The sequence below is a fragment of the Physella acuta genome, unplaced genomic scaffold (assembly GCF_028476545.2).
Source record: "Physella acuta isolate Inbredline_101_S28 unplaced genomic scaffold, ASM2847654v3 ptg000197l, whole genome shotgun sequence".
Lineage (NCBI taxonomy): Eukaryota > Metazoa > Mollusca > Gastropoda > Physidae > Physella > Physella acuta.
Genome location: NW_026731716.1, coordinates 687,115 through 711,006, shown reverse-complemented (window position 1 = coordinate 711,006; position 23,892 = coordinate 687,115). Strand labels below are relative to the sequence as shown.

The following is a 23,892-nucleotide window of genomic DNA, read 5'->3' as shown; positions in this document are numbered from 1 at the left end:
TTTGTTGTCTACTAGCTGTACATTTCTGGTGTCTGTAGTTTGTTGACTACAAGCTATACATTTCTGATGGCTGTAGTTTGTTGTTTACTAGCTATACATTTCATATGGCTCTAGTTTGTTGTCTACTAGCTGTACATTTCTGGTGTCTGTAGTTTGTTGCCTACCAGCTATAAATGTCCGATGGCTCTAGTTTGTTGTCTACCAGCTATCAGTCTTTCATTGTTGTAGTAATTTGTGGTTTACCATCCAGCATGCAGTGATCGTATATTTGAGAAAGTGTGAAATAAATTACAAATATTTAAGATATAAAAACTCACGAAACACAAAGAAACAAGACATATCAAACAGGATTAATATTTTGTGTACAATTTATTTTTATCTGGATGATTTATTTCGACAATGTAAACAATGGAATTTGAATAACTGTGAGAGGAGACTGATCGGTGACTTTGTGCAACTTCAAACTTTGTTTTCTTTTTACTGAAACAGAATCAAGCAAAATAAAAACTTGTACAGACACTTTTATAATAAGCTTTTGAAAAACTAGCAATACGAATTTTAACAGTTAAGTAGTGAAAGCGTTGGTCCGTAAAGTGTATACAAATATTCCTTGAAGCGTTTTTAGCCTGTACACAAATCCGTGCCTTTGATCGTGCTAATGACTACATTAACTATTCTAGCGACTCACCACTTCATGTAGATGATGACCTGTTGACCCGCCCTATTTGGCGTGCTGTAAACAATCCTTCATACACTGGGAGTCAGAGCCGTTGTCGTTTGGACAGATGACCATCTCGCAGAGGACAAAGTCCACCCTCTTGGTGGGCGTGTCCCTCTTCCTGCCCTGCACGCACGAGTTGATGCAGGCCGTGTTGGTCACCCCACAGCTCAACTCACAGATGACGTAATCGGCACGTGCAGCTCTCCTTCCTGCCAGACAGCCGGGCATGCATGTTGGGTCGTTCTTACACACTAGCTCACACAGGGTGTAGTCTGTTTCATACACGTGAGTAGAGAATTAAGTGTCACGTCACACGGACATGAGTGGACCGAATATTGGTGCCACGTCATTAAGTAAACTTAATCTGTATTAAGTGCCATATCACATAATAGACTGAGTAGACTAGATCTGTATTAAGGGCCACATCAAATAGAAATGAGTAGTGCCACGTCATTCAGTAGCCTAAATCTGCATTAAGGGCCACACGACAACCACGGGTGGACCAAATGTTCGTATCGTCTGCCCAATGCCCAGCCTCCGGGTTTTCGTGGCTGATTGATTGGTGGAACGATTACTGGTTTTGAACCTGTAATCGTTTTTTCACAGTAAATGTCACAATGTAACTCTATGATGGAAAAAGTAAACTATTTTTAAATGAAGACGTGTTGAATATTGAACCAGCAATTTCTAATGTAATAGATATGAGGCAGAAAATGTGTCAAGCTTTCAAACTCAGAACATAACTGCACCCAAACACAACACCCCACACAACACATACCTGCACCCCACACAACATACCTGCACCCCACACAACACATACCTGCACCCCACACAACATACCTGCACCCCACACAACACATACCTGCACCCCACACAACATACCTGCACCCCACACAACATACCTGCACCCCACACAACACATACCTGCACCCCACACAACATACCTGCACCCCACACAACATACCTGCACCCCACACAACATACCTGCACCCCACACAACATACCTGCACCCCACACAACATACCTGCACCCCACACAACATACCTGCACCCCACACAACATACCTGCACCCCACACAACATACCTGCACCCCAGATGGTGACTGGTGCCAGTAGAAAAACACAAAACACGACCAAACTTTTCATCTTCAGAAAACTAAGACTTCAAGAACTTTCCAGAAACTTAACTTTGTGGGTTGAGCTTCAACTTATTTATAGGGCAAGGTTTAGACGAAACTTACTTTAAAAAAAAACAACTTTTAAAACAATTTCGGTCCACTATAATTAGAATGTTCTACTTTCGTGAATTTGTTTTATCGGTCTCAAAAATGACTAGCTTTATCTTTGCTGGTCATAGCCTTGTAGTTGCAGGCTGGAGAACTGATGGATTTCTCTATGGAGCATGGTACCATGAACAGACAGTTTACAACAAAAGAATCAAATATCTGGTGTCGTGGCTGCTAGCTACACCTGGTACTGTAGCTACTGTGTACACCTGGTACTGTAGCTACCGGCTACATCACGTACTATAACTGCTGGCCGCACCTAGTACTTTAGCTACTGGCTACAGTACGTTATGTCGTAAAAAAATATCGGTATTGGTCAATGAATCAATAAAATTTTAACCCGAGTACGCGATCAGAAATTACAAACAATAGATGATGTCTGAAGATGTTCAGCTCTTACTGATCTTCCTGCTTGTTGTGGCCTTGTGTAGACTTCTTAAACTGTTTTCATCAACCTGGCAAGAGTTGTTTTAATATAATTGTGTTCAATAGTTTGGTTCATCTTGGCTGGTGACGTAGACGAGGTCAGAATGTCGAACTTAGAAAAATCTTATCTAGTAGTGCAAGTTTGAAGAGAAAATACTTTCACACACATTTTTTGTGTATCTGTGAGTTTGTTTATTTGTGTGTCTGTGTGTGTGAGAGAGAGTGTGTGAGTGTGTTGTGTGTGTGTCTGTGTGTGTGTGTCTGTGTGTGTGTGTGTCTGTGTTTGTGTGTGTGTGAACCATGGCCGCTCCCACAGCTAGCCCAGTGTGAGGCGACAGATTGTTTAGACAACTGGTCTTTAGTAATGGATGTGTGTGTCTGTGTGTGTGTCTCTGTGTGTGTCTGTGTGTGTGTGTCTGTGTGTGTCTGTGTTTGTGTGTGTGTGAACCATGACCGCTCCCACAGCTAGCCCAGTGTGAGGCGACAGATTGTTTAGACAACTGGTCTTTAGTAATGGATGTGTACCTGTCCGTCTGTCTGAGGCTAATGGATGTCACCACAAGATACAAGATATAAAAATGTTTTCGCAGCTAGATAAAGTATGGTTTGGATATTGAAATAACATTTAAGAGATTTTAATTCATTCATTACAACTCTTTATTAACTAACTAGTTTTGTGCCTCAAAAAAATCATGAACAGTGCTGTGTGGTTGTCTACATGAACAGGGTCAATCTCAAATTTCTCTACTCTCAAAGATCACAAGACATGTGCCAGATGGTACTAAAATAATTTGACCGACTGTGTTTGTTATTGTACCTAATGGGTTTTCTGTACAGATAAATGTTTTTCTCACCTATTGCCAGACTATCTGGCACATGAACGGATGGGGAAATTGTTTTTATAGCTAAAATGGTCACGTGACGGGCCACATCTGGTCGTGTGACCTGATCTTACATTGTCACGAGCGACATCTACAGAATACAGATATCTGCCGACATTTCATCTGAACTAAAAAGTTAACTCGCAAGTTTAAGAATTAAACTTTTTTTTTTAAATTGTTTCTATTCTAAACCGTACGCCAACCAGCCCGTGCGCCAACCTATCAAAACGCCATCCTTACCTTAAAATAGCCAACCCGTACAATTATGGCGACTGCTCGCTAATCCACCCCAACATTTATTTTGAATATAGTTCTGAGCTAACCCCCCCCCCCCCCCCAGCCCACCTTCCATACAGGATCCATTGACTTAACCCACCCTTAAACATCATCCCATTCCCGATCCCACGAACTAACCGTAGACACATTGAAAAAGCAACCAGTTAGTTCTGCCTTAAACTATCTAAACTAAATTTAAAAGTTGCTAAATGCCGGACTACTTAATTTAAGTTCACCACTCGCCCCAGAGTTGGTCAGACAGTGTCTGAACAACGGTTGAAGTAAACCACAGCCAGGTACAGGTCTGGCACCCTGCCGTTGTCTAATGGTGGCTGGTACTCATTGAGGGCACCTGGTACCTAGCGTCAGATCTACGGTAGGGAATTAACGGATCACGACCTTGACATACTTACACGAAACGATGTACGTTCTTAAGGTCATGATGTATCAAAGTTGGTCAAAATGGAATTGGAATTTTCATTTCCGAAGTTACATGCAGTAACACATCAGACAACAAACTTCCTATTTCTCTCTCCCCTGATAAACACGCCCCTCACATTCTCCGCCTCTAATAAATGCTCCCCTCACTACGCCATTAACAAATACACCCCTCACTTCCTGAGCTTCTAACAAATGCACCCTTCACTTTCTACGCCTCTAACAAATGCACCCCTCACCTTCTGCGCCTCTAACAAATGCACCCCTCACTTTCTACGCCTCTAACAAATGCACCCCTCACCTTCTGCGCCTCTAACAAATGCACCCCTCACCTTCTGCGCCTCTAACAAATTAGCCGCGCCATATCCTAATTATTGAATTATCCGAGACCTAAATTTTCAATCTAAACTTAACTAATTAAAATCTAATTAAAATGTTAATCACTAGTTTTTGTGGACATAAGGTGAGAATTAGCAGATTTGTTTACCAAATACTTTGATATGTTTAAAAAACATTTTGTCCCAACGGTGTCACCATTAAAGTGGTTCTGGCTGATGTTTCTATGAGAACCACAGTTTATGGTTTTAAGAGAACCACAGTGTCTGACATATGGTATGTGGTAATCAGCTGGTATTGAGCTCACCTTGGTCACCATTTACCTTCGTCTACAGGTTACAGGTAAACTCTCTACTGCAGGTTACAGGCAAACCTTCTACTGCAGGTTGCAGGCAAACCTTCTACTGCAGGTTACAGGTAAAGCTTCGGCTACAGGTTACAGGTAAACCTTCAGCTACAGGTTACAGGTAAACCTTCAGCTACAGGTTACAGGTAAACTTTCGGCTACAGGTTACAGGTAAACCTTCGTCCGCAGGTTACAGGTAAAGCTTCGGCTACAGGCTACAGGTAAACCTTCGTCTACAGGTTACAGGTAAACCTTCGGCTACAGGTTTCAGGTAAACCTGCTCTCAAGCTTTAAATATTCTGCACATATTTTACCAGGCTGCTTATAGAGCAATACTCATAAAGTTGCTTGTAGAGCAATACGCGTAAGGTTGTTTACAGAACACATGTCAGTTTGCTTGTAGAACAACACTTTAGGGTCCATCGTGGAGTTCGATCAATTAGCTCAACGCTTTCCCCACTTGTCAATGCATCTCTGATGGAAAATAAAAATTGGCGCATCCCCCCCCCCCCCCCCCCCCCACTGTCATTCACACGACTTGACAGACAAATAACAGACTTTTAGCTAGAATTTGTGTATATATTTTTCTGTGCTGCTAACTTTGCTGGAATACAAGCAGACCAACGCCAGACACAAGCAACGCGAATGATTGAATTATGGCACGAGAATCCTACGCTTGCCTGGTTTATTGAAGACAGTTCTGGAATTATAAATCGTTCATCTACATATTTCATCAATTGTATTCTACAAAGTAGTTAACTTGCCGAAATGATATGTACATGCATCCAATAGGTTTTCTGAACTTTTTTTTAAACAACCGCTGTGTCCATATTGACATCCTTTTCTTTTTGATCCACTGGCGCCTGTGACTAATTATATTGTCAGTCTTAAATTGGCTGGTACTATGTGTGGGCTGTTAAATCTATCGTCAGTTTTATTGTCAGGCTGGAGTGTTGTTGGTTCTAGACAAGACGGGCTGTTGAAACCTAAAGATAAGCTGTGTTATAGATAAAATAATGTGTTGTCAGGTTTTGGCCAGTTTTCTACTGTGTGTAGGCCCTATACAACTTTCTCACACAACCTCTCACACCATCCTGACACTATCCTGAGACCATCCTCACACAATTCATCACACCATCCTCACACCATCCTCACACCATCCATCACACAATCACTCAAACAAAGACTCAACCCCCAATGAGTGAAAAGATTTTGTTAGAGTCTCGCTCGTCTTGGCAAAAAAAAAACGTTCAAACAATGTTCTTCAAATACAGAAACGTCCACAGCTAAATAACAAACACACTCTCACCCATACACTTTTTACACACACACACACTCCCACACACTTCAATCTCTCACACACACACTCACACACATACTCTCTCACACTCACTCCAACACACACATACACTCACACACACCCTCATTCACACTCTCACACACATACTCACACACACACTATTTTTCTCACTTCCCCCCTCCCCCCCCCCCCCCCCCCAAATTATAAAATTACCTGTAAATTTAAAGTACACTCGACATTACATAACCTTAAGCTGCCAAGTTACCTCAATATTTTAAAGACATCACGCACTCGTCCACTGAAGCGTAACGGCATTTCCACAACTGACCTGGTTTGACGTACTATCTTTTAAGTTTTAATGGCCTTTCTCGTGCCGGCGTTCATTTTGTCATCCAAACCACCATCGACAAAAACAATTTTTAAAATCTTTTTTTTTTAATTTCAGGATTGACAATTTTTCGGCAAAGCATTGAGTGATTAAAGAGCAGTTAGACTTTCCAGTCGGTAATCTTATAACAAAAACTACAAGGCGAGTTGATCTTATCAGTGGTGACTCACACCAGAGGACTTGACAAATGAGTTAAAACATTAGCACAATAAAACATATGCAAAGCGAGACAACCCTGGAAATCTCGTGTAATGAATGGGACAAAACTCATGAGATCACCGCAAGCTTTAGACAACAAAGAAAACGTGTGTAAAGTTGTCGTTCTTGGAACGCCGGGCGTTGGAAAAACAGGTAAGTAGTTTTTATCCTAGAGTTACATCCCTTGTTAGTGTCGAGTTTCTCCCCTTTTAACATAACTGCAAATGTTTTCACCACAAAAATTACCCAACATTTAAAACGCTCTAAAATTTAAGCAATTATTTTTTTGTTATCTGAAAGTAGAATGTTTAAACTTTAAAAAGAAAATAAACAGATAAAGTAATATTTTAAACTTGTACCCGCTTTCAGCTTTGACAGTGAGGTTTATTACGAAGCGGTTTATCGGAGAATACTCGCCTACCTTGGGTAAGTCTACCATCAAGATAAAAATGTAGATAAAAGCAAATTGCTGTAAAACTTAAAATTTTACGCAACAACGTATTTTTTAAATATATACATATATTTTCAATTGCGTCAGTTTTCTATATTTTCAAATGAATGAAGACCGAATACAATGTGCAATTGACCTATATTGAAATAAAAGTCTAAAATTGAATTGAGTAGGTTTCAGTACATTAAATCTTTAATTTTAAAAAAATAACAATGAATCATTCGTTCAAAAGATTTTAGTAAATTAAAATTCTTTACCTTTAACTTGTAAAGATTTAAAATTGAATCATTCTTGCTACGTTAAATCATAGTTTCAGTAAGTTTTAGGTTTCAGTACATTGAAATATCTTTAACAGAAAAAGATATAACGTTAAATCATAGGTTCTGTAAGTTTTAGTAAGGTTCAGTAAGTTTCAGTACATTTCAGTATTTTGAAATATCTTTCTCTTCCCAGAGAGTGTTTACAGGTACATGTCAGGTCCAGCAGAAGATGACGACATTCGAATGGACATTCTCGATACAGCTGGACAGGTCAAGAATTTTAATTAGTTTATTTTATTAGTGGATTGCTTTTTATTAGCTATTTCGTTTTCTCTTCAAATTTAAAAGTATATCATTGGAAAATACGAGCATGCTTATTTTTCATGGACAATAAATACAAAAACGTAAGATAATATTAATACTGGTCATTGTTTTTAGATCATTTAGTCATTGTGTATTAGTCAACACAGTATACATGCCCTATTTAGTTTATAGACTGCTGACTTAGAAGTCTTACTGTAATGCTTGTACCGTTACAGATCACATCCAACTGGAACCCTAGATAGTTTATAGACTGCTGACTTAAGAACCCTAGATAGTTTATTGACTGCTGACTTAAGAACCCTATCTAGTTTATAGACTGCCGACTTTGAAGTCTTACTGTAATGCTTGTACCGTTACAGATCACATCCAACTGGAACCCTAGATAGTTTATAGACTGCCGACTTTGAAGTCTTACTGTAATGCATGTACCGTTACAGATCACATCCAACTGGAACCCTAGCTAGTTTATAGACTGCTGACTTAGAAGTCTTACTGTAATGAATCTGTACCGTTACAGATCACATCCAACTGGAACCCTAGATAGTTTATAGACTGCCGACTTTGAAGTCTTACTGTAATGCTTGTACCGTTACAGATCACATCCAACTGGAACCCTAGCTAGTTTATAGACTGCTGACTTAGAAGTCTTACAGTAATGAATCTGTACCGTTACAGATCACATCCAACTGGAACCCTAGATAGTTTATAGACTGCCGACTTTGAAGTCTTACTGTAATGCTTGTACCGTTACAGATCACATCCAACTGGAACCCTAGCTAGTTTATAGACTGCTGACTTAAGAACCCTATATAGTTTATAGACTGCTGACTTAAGAACCCTAGATAGTTTATAGACTGCCGACTTTGAAGTCTTACTGTAATGAATCTGTACCGTTACAGATCACATCCAACTGGAACCCTAGATAGTTTATAGACTGCCGACTTAGAAGTCTTACTGTAATGCTTGTACCGTTACAGATTACATCCAACTGGAACGAGGGTTACGCCCTCTGGGGGGACTGCTTCGTCCTGGTCTACTCCATCACGGAGCACACAAGTTTTGATGACGTCATCCGCCTGAGACGTCAACTGGAGTCGACGCGCCGGTCCGCGGGTCTGGTGTGTGCGCTGGTGGGTAACAAGGCCGACCTAGTGTACGACCGGCAGGTCACGGCGGTTCAAGGTCAGGAGCTGGCCAATGAGATGGGGTGCAGGTTCTACGAGGTGTCGGCCTGTGACTGGAATCAGCTGCCACAGGTAATAAAATACTTAAAAAAAACTTTTTAAAAAACCACGTTTTTCTTGTGGACTAAAAAGTAGAAAATAACTATTTACATACATTTGATGACAAAAAACGTGGGTACGTTCACCATCAAATTTCCCGACCCATCTGCCCGACCCACGTTTTTTGTCATCAAATGTATGTAAATAGTTATTTTCTACTTTTTAGTCCACAAGAAAAACGTGGTTTTTTAAAAAGTTTTTTTTAAGTATTTTATTTTCTCCTTTTTAGTCCGTTGCTACACATGAAAAACGTGGTTTTTAAAAAGTTTTTTATATAGTTTATTTTCTACTTTATCTAATCACTTGATTAAGTATGACTTGACTAAGTGTTTTTAAATACACGGACTAAAAAAATCTTGAGCGACCGATACGCTTTAAACAGAGAAAGGGTGTAATTTACGTTGCTGGCGTGGAGATCTACTCACGAATCACGTGATCAAATCTCCCATAAACAAACAAATAAACGCGAAGCTGAGTTAAGGAAAAACGTGTTTATGTGTATTTTAGCATGCCCAGCGTACCAACCGTGTCACCGTTAACAATGTGTTACCGTGTCCGTTCTCCTTTTTAGTCCGTTGCTACACATAAAAAACGTGGGTTTTTTTTAATTTTTTTTTAAGTATTTTATTTTCTCCTTTTTAGTCCGTTGCTACACATGAAACACGTGGTTTTTAAAAAAGTGTTTATAAATACACGGACTCAAAATCTTGAGCGACCAGGATTCGAACCTGGGTTGTCGCGGCCACAACGCGAAGTAGTAACCACTATACGATCACGGCCAGCGCGCTCACATCGATTGGGGCCGAAGTAACTGTATCAATAGGCCTCTAGTCTTGTCGGTATCTTTAGAAATCATGTCCTCAATTTTATGGTCCTTGGGGCGTAATTAAATTAAGCTAATTACGGTCACTAATTGCTAGTTTTTATGATTGCATCTGAAATTGTTAGGCGAAAGTAGCATGCATGCCAAATTTCAGGTCTATAGAGCAATCAGAAGTGGGCTAATTTTCGATGTCAATTTTAACAACAAACATCCAAACAAACAAACAAACGCGAAGCTGAGTTAAGAAAAACGTGTTAAAAATAAATTAAGCACTTCTTCACTGACCACCCGCGCTAAATCCGGCATTAGGAAAACACTTTTTTCTTTAAAATTCGGTGTGCATTTTTCTAAAATTTTCGATGATACGGAGCTTACTCATAAGTTTGTATTATCTAGAATGAAAAAAAAAGTTTAAAACCATAGCGCCAACAACACTAATTACAAAGTGAACACAGTTCACACATTCAAAGTGGCTATGAAACAACTTTTTTATTTGATGCATTGAAATTGGGACAGCCATACATTTTCTTTTCAGCAGTCAAATATGTACATTAGATAGTTACAAAGGTGTATCGTTGGTCAATTTTACCTTTATTTTGCCCAAACTATGACTTAAGTATTTTTAATATTAAAGGCTTCAGTTTAAAGGGGTTTTTTTAAATGTAAGAAATTGTTTCGTTTTCTTAGGTTTCTGAAATCTTCACGGACCTGTACAACGTGTGGAGAAGGACGAAGACGTTCAGAGACGTGCGCCAGAGGAAGTCGAGCTCCAGCACCAAATTCCGGCAGGCCATCCAGAAGGTCATTTCCGGTAAAAGTCCCAGCGGAAAGAAGACGGCCAACAACACAGGCGTCGGGTGACGTCATAGCAGGTGTGGGATGACGTCATGGCAACACTACGCAGGCGTGGGGGTGACGTCATGACGATAAAAACTATGAATCTTTTTCTCTGTGATAGCAAATCTCGATCAAATCAAGTTGTGCGAATGGCAAGGGTGAATGACGCATTTATCATTCTGTAAAAGTTGACCCAATGACCTTGTACACTATTTCAAAAGCACAGGAAAATGCCAACACAAAATGCTTGTCTGATATATTTGGAACGTACTGAGATATTTTGAAACTGATCATAATACCGCTAAATTTTAAACTTGATTTTGTAAACTGGTAACTTCTCATGAAGATTGAGGCTAATTTGATTTCAAATTATTTTTTAAATCTGTTAGTAATACAATTTACATTTATTTACGGAAGGTAGAATATGAATTTTATTTCCAAAATAAGTAAACAAACAACCGTGCCTTGAAGTAAGATATGACAAAATGTCTCATTTACATGTAGGATATACTTTGGATATACGTGGATTACTACTTCTACTAACATTTTAAGATAATTATGTCGACTAGGAAAGATAACTGTAAATAAATTTCTTATTTTTATATTGGTTCTAAATGGGACAGAACTTTAAGACAAATATATGAGAAAATGTGGTGGTTATGTGGTGTTTATATGTGATGCTGGTTGCGTGTCTGTATGCGCTGACCTGTACGTGAGTATGTGGCTGTTCAGGTTTTGTTCTATTACTTTTATTACTTAAGTTCGTTTTTACATTAAAATACTCTACACTGATATTCTTGTATATAAATGTATATTTTGAGATTATATTATCACTTTTAAAATAATGAGAAATGTATTCTTGAAAATGTTTTTGATGCATCTAATTTTATACTATAGCGCCTTGACACAAAGCTTGGCCAATCATTTATCTTAGCATCACATCCAAACCACCTTACCGTAAGGCATTCTAGCCTTTAATGTCTATGGGATGTAGTTTTAGGCACCCTAGGGTTAGAGGTGGCAAAATTTGGTCAATAGGAATGTAAATTTTGATATCCTAGTATTCGGGGGTTTAGGGATGACAAGTGGTTTGTAGTTTTTGACAGTTTGAGAATTAGATGTAAATGGATATAGCTGATGTGCATATTTAAACGGATTTGATTATACAGAGCATTAGTTTTATGTTCTATATATTTGTAATTAGTAATTTTATATGCATTGTAAATAAACAAAAGAACATAGTTTGTGTATTTGGTTTTGGTTTTGTTTTAAATTAAATTATATTATAACTTAGAAATAACAATAGCAATCGGTAGGTTTTATTAAAATGTATCTACCCGCTTATTTAATGCTTTGTTTATGACATTAGAGGGGGCTCTCGTTTAAAGATTCATGTGGTACAGCACGGTGACAGCCCATCACGGTGAAGGTACAGCACGGTGACAGCCCAGCACGGTGACAGCCCATCACGGTGACAGCCCATCACGGTGACAGCCCATCACGGTGACAGCCCATCACGGTGACAGCCTATCACGGTGACAGCCCAGCACGGTGACAGCCCAGCACGGTGACAGCCCATCACGGTGACAGTCCAGCATGGAGACGGTCTAGCACGGTGACAGCCCATCACGGTGACAGCCCATCACGGTGACAGCCCATCACGGTGAAGGTACAGCACGGTGACAGCCCATCACGGTGACAGCCGCACGGTGACAGCCCATCACGGTGACAGCCCAGCACGGTGACAGCCCATCACGGTGAAGGTACAGCACGGTGACAGCCCAACACGGTGACAGCCCAGCACGGTGACAGCCCATCACGGTGACAGCCCATCACGGTGACAGCCCATCACGGTGACAGCCCATCACGGTGACAGCCCATCACGGTGAAGGTACAGCACGGTGACAGCCCATCACGGTGACAGCCGCACGGTGACAGCCCATCACGGTGAAGGTACAGCACGGTGACAGCCCATCACGGTGACAGCCGCACGGTGACAGCCCATCACGGTGACAGCCCAGCACGGTGACAGCCCATCACGGTGAAGGTACAGCACGGTGACAGCCCAACACGGTGACAGCCCAGCACGGTGACAGCCCATCACGGTGACAGCCCATCACGGTGACAGCCCATCACGGTGACAGCCCATCACGGTGACAGCCCATCACGGTGAAGGTACAGCACGGTGACAGCCCATCACGGTGAAGGTACAGCACGGTGACAGCCCATCACGGTGACAGCCCATCACGGTGACAGCCCATCACGGTGACAGCCCATCACGGTGACAGCCCAGCACGGTGACAGCCCAGCACGGTGACAGCCCAGCACGGTGACAGCCCATCACGGTGACAGCCCATCACGGTGACAGCCCATCACGGTGAAGGTTCAGCACGGTGACAGCCCATCACGGTGACAGCCGCACGGTGACAGCCCATCACGGTGACAGCCCAGCACGGTGACAGCCCATCACGGTGACAGTCCAGCATGGAGACGGTCTAGCACGGTGACAGCCCATCACGGTGACAGCCCATCACGGTGACAGCCCATCACGGTGACAGCCCATCACGGTGACAGCCCAGCACGGTGACAGTCCATCACGGTGACAGCCCATCACGGTGACAGCCCATCACGGTGACAGCCGCACGGTGACAGCCCATCACGGTGACAGCCGCACGGTGACAGCCCATCACGGTGACAGCCCAGCACGGTGACAGCCCATCACGGTGACAGTCCAGCATGGAGACGGTCTAGCACGGTGACAGCCCATCACGGTGAAGGTACAGCACGGTGACAGCCCATCACGGTGAAGGTACAGCACGGTGACAGCCCATCACGGTGAAGGTACAGCACGGTGACAGCCCATCACGGTGAAGGTACAGCACGGTGACAGCCCATCACGGTGACAGCCCAGCACGGTGACAGCCCATCACGGTGACAGTCCAGCATGGAGACGGTCTAGCACGGTGACAGCCCATCACGGTGACAGCCCATCACGGTGACAGCCCATCACGGTGACAGTCCAGCATGGAGACGGTCTAGCACGGTGACAGCCCATCACGGTGAAGGTACAGCACGGTGACAGCCCATCACGGTGACAGCCCATCACGGTGACAGCCCATCACGGTGACAGCCGCACGGTGACAGCCCATCACGGTGACAGCCCAGCACGGTGACAGCCCATCACGGTGACAGTCCAGCATGGAGACGGTCTAGCACGGTGCTAGCCCATCACACTTCAGCACTGAGACTGTCCAAAAAGGAGATTGTCTAGCAAGGACTCAGACCTACTTAGTCAGCCCAAGAGAATATACTTGATAGTTCATACAATAAACGAATACTTAACCCCCCCCCCCCAGATTTTCTACAATTTTGAAGCAAAAATTTAAATAATTATAATAAAACATTGTGATTTTTGTCCCCACGTCTAATGAGCAAAGATTTGAGTAATCATTTTACTTCATTTATTCATACACGCACTAACTTATCCAACTTTTAGAACACTGAACTATGGTAAAATTGACCGTCAAGTTTTTAAAAAATCATGTGCAATGTGCTCCGACCAATGACACAGGCCGTGGTGCTACTATCTACTGAATTAAAAGAAACATCCGGTCCCTTAGCCCACCATCGCTACACGCTCTAACACATCTCTCTCTCTCTGATCTTTACACTGACACGAAACTCCCGCACAAAATGAAGCAATTTTTACTCGTATTTGTCTTGCTGTTGGTGCTGATTGCAACTGAAGGTAATATTAGGGGTTGATTTACTTTCATTCATTAAATACATTTTATTTTTTACTTCGACCTTCGAAAAATGAAGTTACATTACACACCTGTAGTTTGTATGGCTACACCACTATATTTACGTTTATTCCAACAATATTTCCGGCAGGTTTTTTCATGGAAAAATTTGACTGCCTGACGTGTGCTCAGGGCGACATCTATTGTCTCAGCAACTGTCTGTACACAATTCTCCCAACCCAGGGAAGTTCTCTACTAATTGGCCGAGCCAATCAGCAATAACCGTTCCCAATCAACCAGTGATTTCTGAAGTCAAACTTTAAATATGATTTTTTTTAAACTCTTGACAAACGCAATAAAAATAAATAAAACAAAATTGTTAATTTAAAAATAACATGTGTTACCATATGTTTCGACTGAAGTGTATATTTGTTATCTTGTGAACTGTTGTAAGATTTACATTCAGTGAACGTAAAGTTTGTTCACACGGTGTGTGTTTATCTCGTACAATTGATGTATCCTAATGTTGCCATCTGCGCTGATTTAGTGTGGTTTAGTTGAAGATGATCTAATTATTATCTTTAACATGGGCTCGTGGTTATCTTTAGACATAACGTCATGGAAGAGATGTTGTATATATAAGAATGTCCAGGGTTCCAACCAGTTCCAGACAGCAATCGGTCACTGGCTAGAGCGAGCTGGACATCGACACATCAGAAGTTGTGCTGATAGAAAACAAAATTGTTTTTTTTTTACCTTCATAGATTTGCTATTTAAAAAAACCAATAAATATTGTTCCCTCGTGAAAAGTACATTTTGTTTTCTGTCAGCACAAGATCTCATGTGTCGATGCCCAGCTGACTCTAGCCACTTCCTTATATCTGTCTGGAACTGGCTGGAAATCTTTAAAGTAGAAATAATTCACGGTCTCAGAAAACTTCCAACATCAACTCCTTACACCATCGTATAAGCAATAAGCAAATTTTTTCTATGAACTCAGTTAGCTAGAAGACAGAAATTCTCTAGTTAAAGTTATCTGACAAAAATAGAATTGACTAGGAAAGGAGAAATAGTAAAATGACATTTGACATTTAAATGCTGATGCTCCAACTTTAATGCCATACACTAACTATACTTGCACATGTTTTTAAAAAGTTATGTTGAATCTACTTCACTCATATTAAACAACAAAATGCTTTGAGTTGTTTAAATAGGTAAATTTGTGAGGCCGAAAAATCATCTTTCACTACTCTAAATGTTAATAAAGGATAGTTGAGAGCTAGGAAATTCAGTTTTTCATTGTCCGCATCGTCGGCACGACACTAATTAGGCCGACTTTATCTTTAATTAAAACCTCTAATCAGGTTAACTTTATCTTTAATTAAAACCTCTTTTACTGTCTTGAAACTAGTTTTTTCTAAATTTAAATCTCCGTATAAACGGTCGCAGCACATTTAGAATTGTCCAACCTGTTTTTGTGAGCGTCGCACGGCCAAACTTTAAGATGAATGTCTTGGCACTGATTGTCATGTTTGCGATGGCTGTGGTTTTATGCGAAGGTAAGGTGATATGGTTACTGTTTTATTCAAGCTTGCAACGTATTTCACACCATACACGTAGTGTGTGGTTAGAATAACCCACTAGTGGCTCTCAGACATGACACGTCTTACAGAAAGGATGGGCTGGTCCAGGTTCGAACCCCGAGCTTCCTGGCTAGTCCCCATCTTTACTATCAGTCTCATGATTGTAATTTTATCCATTCTTTTATTAATGGTATTCGCCTTTTGAAGTAACTCCCTTAATTTTCTTAAAGTATATTTACGTTGAACTTAAGTTTTTACTCAAGGCTGTCTGTTAAAACAACAATAAAATGTGTTCCCATCTCCCCAGGCTTCCTGTTTGAAACCACCGACTGCGTGTACTGCGCTCAAGGCGACACCTTTTGCCTGCAGCACTGCATCTACTACAACGTGGCCACCATACCCACCCTGCCCATCATAGGCTAGTAGGTCATAGACACACTGCACGCCCCAGTACCCACCCTGAACTTTATAGGCAGGGTAACCTGGAGTAGTTCTCCTGTAGACATTGGCTACTTGCGGAAAGTTTTCGGTATCTATGGAATTAGCTGAAGCTGCAATAAACAACAAACAATTATAATCATGATATCAGTGTTTTTCTTTTTTTGTAATGACTTGAATAAAACTCAAATGAAATGCATTAGCAGAATGTATACCGTATGTCGTGTAGCTTCGCATTTACCTTTGACTGTCAAAAGAAGATCAACGTATATCTCTACTATATTAGACAGAATAGTAGTAGAGCATTCAGCACCGGAAGAGTCTTTCAGTTTCTCATCAGCCGTGAACATTTTAAGCATGCAATTTTATTCCACTGTAATGTAATAAGTGGGGTGATTTTAAAATAATTACAGTTTGTACAAAATGAATAATACCAATTTCTAAAAACTACGAGTAATTGCACGCTGTTTTACAGCCTTGAATTAATTAAAAAATTCACGAACCATCAGGACTATACATTACAGGACCCATCAGGACTATACTTGACAGGACCCATCAGGACTATACTTGACAGGACCCATCAGGACTATACATGACAGGACCCATCAGGACTATACTTGACAGGACCCATCAGGACAATACATGACAGGACCCATCAGGACTATACTTGACAGGACCCATCAGGACTATACTTGACAGGACCCATCAGGACTTTACTTGACAGGACCCATCAGGACTATACTTGACAGGACCCATCAGGACTATGCTTGACAGGACCCATCAGGACTATACTTGACAGGACCCATCAGGACTATGCTTGACAGGACCCATCAGGACTATACTTGACAGGACCCAGCAGGACTATAGTTGACAGGACCCATCAGGACTATACTTGACAGGACCCATCAAGACTATACTTGACAGGACCCATCAGGACTATACTTGACAGGACCCATCAGGACTATGCTTGACAGGACCCATCAGGACTATACTTGACAGGACCCATCAGGACTATACTAGACAGGACCAATCAGGACTATACTTGACAGGACCCATCAGGACTATACTTGACAGGACCCATCAGGACTATACTTGACAGGACCCATCAGGACTATACTTGACAGGACCCATCAGGACTATACTTGACAGGACCCATCAGGACTATGCTTGACAGGACCCATCAGGACTATACTTGACAGGACCCAGCAGGACTATAGTTGACAGGACCCATCAGGACTATACTTGACAGGACCCATCAGGACTATACTTGACAGGACCCAGCAGGACTACACTTGACAGGACCCATCAGGACTATACTTGACAGGACCCATCAGGACTATTCTTGACAGGACCCATCAGGACTATACTTGACAGGACCCATCAGGACTATACTTGACAGGACCCATCAGGACTATACTTGACAGGACCCATCAGGACTATACTTGACAGGACTCATCAGGACTATGCTTGACAGGACCCATCAGGACTATACTTGACTGGTCAACATCAATGAGTCTGCCGGACGGGTGAGTGGAATTAGTCCGACACCCACGGGTAGCTGATGGGAGTGGGTGGAAAATTTAGTAGTGCAGAGGTCAGGGGTCGTGTGAAAGCGATTACGTTGTGTTGAAACCCTAGTCTTATACGGTGGCAGTGATGACTAAAGCAATGTCAGTAAACCATAGGGCCAGACTTGTCATGGGAAATCTGCCGTATGATCCTCGTTTGGAACAAAAGTCTAGTGAGGGGACAGTACAAGAATAAAACGTGCGGTCACTGATCTAGTGAGGGGACAGTACAAGAAAAAAACGTGCGGTCACTGATCTAGTGAGGGTACCGTACAAGAATAAAACGTGCGGTCACTGATCTAGTGAGGGGACAGTACAAGAATAAAACTTGCGGTCACTGATCTAGTGAGGGGACAGTACAAGAAAAAAACGTGCGGTCACTGATCTAGTGAGGGTACCGTACAAGAATAAAACGTGCGGTCACTGATCTAGTGAGGGGACAGTACAAGAAAAAAACGTGCGGTCACTGATCTAGTGAGGGTACCGTACAAGAATAAAACGTGCGGTCACTGATCTAGTGAGGGGACAGTACAAGAATAAAACGTGCGGTCACTGATCTATTGAGGGGACAGTACAAGAATAAAACGTGCGGTCACTGAACTAGTGAAGGGTACCGTACAAGAATAAAACGTGCGGTCACTGATCTAGTGAGGGGACAGTACAAGAATAAAACGTGTGGTCACTGATCTAGTGAGGGTACCGTACAAGAATAAAACTTGCGGTCACTGATCTAGTGAGGGGACAGTACAAGAATAAAACTTGCGGTCACTGATCTAGTGAGTGGACAGTACAAGAATAAAACGTGTGGTCACTGATCTAGTGAGGGTACCGTACAAGAATAAAACGTGTGGTCACTGATCTAGTGAGGGTACCGTACAAGAATAAAACGTGCGGTCACTGATCGTGTCTACCTAGAAAGAAACTCACGACGTCACTAAGGAGCAACATGACCTCTTATTATCTTAGTCAACCAGTGTATTAAGGTGACCTGTTACAATAACTGCAGTGATTGTAAACTGAAACTAAGGGATTCTCAAATTTTTAGATATGAAAGACTAGCCCAGAACGTGGTCTTGTCACCTCACATACCCAACGACCCCATCACACACACAGTAAACTTAGACCTAACCCATATAATGGGTTAGATCAGAGATATCGGGAGTTTAGTCTTGAACGCAACATAAGTTTGTATTTGAAATTATATTTTAACGAGCCTACATTTCCAGTTACTTTTAAACAACCATCTGTTACCTCGTCATATTTGGATTATATCAACTTGGAAATATAAACTGTGATTGTCTATATTAGCAGAAACATCACTATTTTCGTGCACCATGCGAACGGTACATATTTGGTTGTGTAGCTGTAAAAAATCGATTAAATTAGCACGCATTTGTGATAACTGATACACTCTATGTTCCTTATTATGTGGGAAACGAGAAAATACCGAAGTGTCTTCGACTTTGTAAAAAAACAGCTTACTTGACCTAACCTGTTGATTTAAAAAATTACAAATATTACTCGAAAAAACACAACGATGATTTTTTTAAAATAAATACGTCGTAATAACGTTGCTAAATTAAAAAATATTCCAAATTCTCTATTAGAGCCCTACCATTTCGATGCAATTGGATGCAATGATAAAATACGCCAACTTTTTTTTCATTGGAAGTCAGTAATTCAATTATAGCTGGTAATCATTTTTAAACGTCTACAATTAGTAATTAGAAAGCAGAGAGCACTCATGTAGAATAATATTTACTTTTGAATATAAGCGACCGCAACTCATATTTGTATTATAAAAGCAAAATGTTTTACTATTGAGAATGTCGCCTCTAAATCCTGTAAAAAATGGAAATAAGTCCCCTGGATATGCACGTTCAGTCGTTACAGCAAGTTATGATGTGAGAACCGCTAGTTTCCAAAACAGATATGCGACGTATATTTAAACAAAGCCTTTAAGTGTGACTGCACTTAATTTAACCAAAGTTGTAAACTTACAGTCATGAAGCTGCTAATCGTGTCTTTGATGCTGGTGTTTCTGTGTATGTCATGTCAGGGTGAGTCATTGTTAATGTCACGTGTTGGATAACTTTAATGTATAAATGTCACTTATAGACTAGTTTCATAAACATTCTCAACACTTAGAGATTGAAGATTAAGTCATTTATTTTACCCGCTAACAGATTTGTTGATGTAGACTTTGATTTACCTTGTTCTCCCACCCCACCAGGTGTGTCACTCACAGTGAAGCCGTTATGTAGCACCTGTGCTATCGGTGACCAGGTGTGTCTGTCACAGTGCCAGACTGGACTGTTCCCTCTGGTCAGGAGGAACTGCTTCTGTGGTATCAGTGACCCCACGTCATTAGAGTGTCTGTCTGGAAACCCATGTGAGGGGGTGGGCAAATAAATAAACAATACGTTTTAAAGCTTTACCATGTTCTTGTTGATGTGGTTTAACGTGTGGTGTATGTTGTCGTAAATGTGTCTTTGTTGGTAGTAAATGTGTCTTTGTTGGTAGTCTTAGAGCGGAAGTTCTTTAGTGAACATTAAACAAAAGTAGATAGATCTACTCCTGATCTTCAGTAGTCAAAAAAATTCTGTTATCCTCAAAGTTATGAGATGTTGATAGTGTATTTTGTCAATGTCTGTGAGGGGTGGTCAAATAAAGCCACACTCAGTTTCTTTACCTATACTTGACTTGGTTTATAATCGTGACGGTACATTTTTACGTCGTATGTGTTCGGCTGTCACAATTGTTATCATTTTTTGTGTTAGAAGTTAATTAATGATATAATTTATCTCGTTAATGAAGGTTTTGATTTACCTAGGACTAGAAGTTTCCTTAAAAAGTCGAATAAAAATAAACTAACATGGATGAGACATCCACTCGGCAGAAATCTGTGAGAACCTGCGAACACACAAAAACGATTGGTCCCTCCCCCCATGCAACCAGAGTTTCTTCCAGGCATCTCTTCGGGGGGGGGGGGGAATCTGGTCCCCCACCCCGAAGAAAGTCTACCGCCCCCCCCCTCCCCCACCCCAAAAAAAAAAAGAAATGGAATTTAAATAGAAAATATATACTTTTACCAGTGGCCGCCCCCCCCCCCCCCCCTCCCTGCCACGGAAAATGTATACCACCTCTTTCCCCCCCCCCCCCCGGTGAAAAAAGTCTAGAAGAAACACTGCATGCAACATATTTGCGTGACCCCCCCCCCCCACCACCACACACACACAACAGATGGTTATGACCCCACACAAAAATAAGCGGACCCTACAATATCTATAATGATATGTGTTAGAAACCACGACCCCACACATCAGATGGGATCCACCATCTGGTAAACCAGCCATTTTTTTTATCTCTGTCAAGAACTGCCATCATGACGACCTGTTACACTTACGTCAGTGATGCCAGGGATTCTAAACATTCTGGCGTAGACAACTGTGGTTGGGGTGCCAGTAGCTTCATCAAATACTTTGGTTCTGCTTTCATTCTGTTTTAAACTGAACGGCGAATGATTTGAGAACCGTGCTAGTTTATAACGAAAGTCGCTGACTATATGCTACTTGTACTGAAAGAAATCTAAGTTTGGTTGTACTTATCCAATCTAACAGAAAACTTATTAACATGAAGCTGTTGGTCGCATCTTTGTTGCTTCTCTTTGTTTTTGCATGTCAGGGTGAGTACCTGTTTATATAATTTATAGAATAGTTTTCATTTGGGGACGATATTTAAAAAGTGAGTGGCCGATATTTAAGTTATAATTTTTTCTGATTTCTAGTCAATTAAAGCAATGCAAATTTTGTTCAAACAAAAAAGGAAGTCCAAATTTTTTTATATCACAATTTTTTTTAAAAACTTGTCTTTCCTGTGACGTATCAATCATTGCGAGTGGGCTGTATGGTGAAGCCAGCTCTAAGCAAATAGGGGAAACCTGTCCAGCTAAGCAGGGAACAGTTTCATGTTCATACATTATAGTAAAAATTTACATACACTTTAATTGCATACATTTTTTTAAAAGAGCAAATTTCAAAATTATAAATTTTCGCTGTTTGAGATTTGCGATTTCTTGATTTGGCGTTTGTTTTTTTTGAGTCTGTGATGATGATGGTGATGATGATGATGATGATGATGATGCTGATGATGATGATGATAATGATGGTGATGATGATGATGATGATGATGATGATGATGATGATGATGATGATGATGGTGATGATGATGATGCTGATGATGGTGATGATGATGATGATGATGATGATGGTCATGATGGTGATGGTGATGATGATGATGATGATGATGATGATGATGATGGTGATGATGATGATGATGATGATGATGATGGTGATGGTGATGATGATGATGATGATGATGATGATGATGGTCATGATGGTGATGATGATGATGATGATGATGATGGTGATGATGATGATGGTGATGATGATGATGATGATGGTGATGATGATGATGATGATGATGATGATGATGATGATGATGATGATGATGATGATGAATGAAGCTCGATTAAACATTATCTAACCGTCATGATTTAACCCTTGCCTTGTTCTCCCACCCCACCAGGTGTGTCACTCACAGTAAAGCCGTTATGTAGCACCTGTGCTGTCGGTGACCAGGTGTGTCTGTCACAGTGCCAGACGGGACTGTTCCCGCTGGTCAAGAGGAACTGTATCTGTGGACTCAGTGACCCCAACTCGCTGGAATGTCTGATGGTCGATGTCTGTGAGGGGGTGGGCAAATAAATCTCAATGCTGCAATAATTGCTTATTGATTTCATTGATTTTATTGATTTCATTGATTTCATTGATCTCATTGATTTCATTGATTTCATTGATTTCATTGATTTCATTGATTTCATTGATTTCATTGATCTCATTGATCTGATTTAACCCTTGTGTTGTGTTTTTGTGTTGTCCATGGGAATTGATGAGGACGGAATAAAACAAAGATTTAAAATTATTTTTAAACATTGATTAATAATTGTAAAATGATTTAATTCTTATTTACTCCCTCAATGATAAATATTCATAAAAAATTTACAAAAATCTCTGATTAAACGATAACTTTAGAAATATTCTTTGCTTAACTCGCATGATAATTGCAAGATAAAATCTATTTAGTTTCTGCTGTGACGAAAGGACATCTCAACGGCTCGCATTCAGCTTAAAGAAGTAAAGGGGTCTAATATAATTAATAGCATGACAATTAGCCTCACAATCAGGGCCGGCGCTACCTATAAGGTGAACTAGGCGGTCGCCTAGGGCGCCATCCTTAGGGGGCGCAATAAGGTTTAATCGCTAGTTTCAAAAAGTACCTAATAATTAATAACTTTGATTATTTTTTATAAACTATGGATGGTAATATAGAAAGGAGTAACGATCTATTTCGGCGCCCAGGACGAACTTTCAATTATGCACCCTCACCCCAAAATTAGGTCTATATAGGCCTATATTTATTCGCGATGGTGAAAATGCAACCCCACTTCCCTAATTTGGAAAGGTTGGGGCGTTTTTTACCAGTCACTTAACCTTTTTATTTTCGTGTCACATAATTGATGTAGAAAACGATTAAATAAGTTCGTAATTTAAATTTAAAACGGTTATCTAATTTCAATGTTTATTTAGTGATTGCTCCAGCGCATCACGGGGCGTTCCAAAACACGTGCAATTTCGGCTTTTAATAGTGCTTGTAATTCTTATTTTCTCTGACTTTGAATTAGAAATCTGTTCTGGTGTATAGAGTTTTGTAATGAAGGGGTGTTCAAAGTATTGTCACTTGTTTGGTAAGTTTTGATGGATCGTTTAGATTTGGGAGTAACGGCGGAAGGCTGTTGCTGATATGGTTTCGAAGGAAAGTATCGAAGTGTTAAAGTGTCGTATTTTTTATAAGGCTGTGGTCGTGTAGTTGTAGTCTAGTGCAGGGATCGGCAACCTGCGGCTCGCGAGCCGCATGCGAATCGCGAG

The 23,892-nt window shown here is 40.9% G+C and overlaps 2 protein-coding genes and 3 long non-coding RNA genes across 5 annotated transcripts in view; 4 read left to right on the top strand and 1 right to left on the bottom strand.

Annotated features, from left to right (window-relative positions):
* LOC131937007 (ras-related and estrogen-regulated growth inhibitor-like) overlaps positions 1–11,490 on the top strand; it is a 32,321-nt gene extending 20,831 nt beyond the window's left edge. Inside the window, exons 2-6 of the mRNA XM_059294186.1 lie at positions 6,455–6,748; positions 6,965–7,021; positions 7,500–7,576; positions 8,608–8,886; positions 10,424–11,490. Coding sequence (XP_059150169.1) covers positions 6,649–6,748; positions 6,965–7,021; positions 7,500–7,576; positions 8,608–8,886; positions 10,424–10,597 — 687 coding nt within the window. The 5' untranslated portion in view covers positions 6,455–6,648 and the 3' untranslated portion in view covers positions 10,598–11,490. The remainder of the gene's footprint in view (positions 1–6,454; positions 6,749–6,964; positions 7,022–7,499; positions 7,577–8,607; positions 8,887–10,423) is intronic.
* LOC131937008 (uncharacterized) lies at positions 689–1,941 on the bottom strand. The gene is made up of 2 exons (XM_059294187.1): positions 1,806–1,941; positions 689–993 (listed from the first exon to the last, which is right to left on the bottom strand). The coding sequence occupies exons 1-2, from the start codon at positions 1,864–1,866 to the stop codon at positions 722–724; spliced, it is 333 nt and encodes a 110-aa protein (XP_059150170.1). The 5' UTR covers positions 1,867–1,941; the 3' UTR covers positions 689–721.
* Positions 11,491–14,187: 2,697 nt separating the features above from the next.
* On the top strand, positions 14,188–14,692 carry LOC131937025 (uncharacterized). The gene is made up of 2 exons (XR_009386143.1): positions 14,188–14,321; positions 14,468–14,692. It is a non-coding gene; the product is annotated as an uncharacterized LOC131937025 (long non-coding RNA).
* A 5,163-nt stretch (positions 14,693–19,855) lies between these two features.
* Positions 19,856–20,340, top strand: LOC131936948 (uncharacterized). Its single transcript, XR_009386129.1, has 2 exons — positions 19,856–19,965; positions 20,139–20,340. It is a non-coding gene; the product is annotated as an uncharacterized LOC131936948 (long non-coding RNA).
* A 997-nt stretch (positions 20,341–21,337) lies between these two features.
* On the top strand, positions 21,338–22,691 carry LOC131937014 (uncharacterized). The gene is made up of 2 exons (XR_009386138.1): positions 21,338–21,590; positions 22,493–22,691. It is a non-coding gene; the product is annotated as an uncharacterized LOC131937014 (long non-coding RNA).
* The last annotated feature ends 1,201 nt before the right edge of the window (positions 22,692–23,892 follow it).

Excerpts from the sequence above, each read along its gene's own strand:
- LOC131937008 (XM_059294187.1), bottom strand. The coding sequence starts at position 1,866 with ATGAAAAGTTTGGTCGTGTTTTGTGTTTTTCTACTGGCACCAGTCACC. Across the intron at positions 994-1,805 it reads AGTCACCATCTGGGGTGCAG|ACTACACCCTGTGTGAGCTA; the intron begins GTATGTTGTGTG and ends TGTATGAAACAG.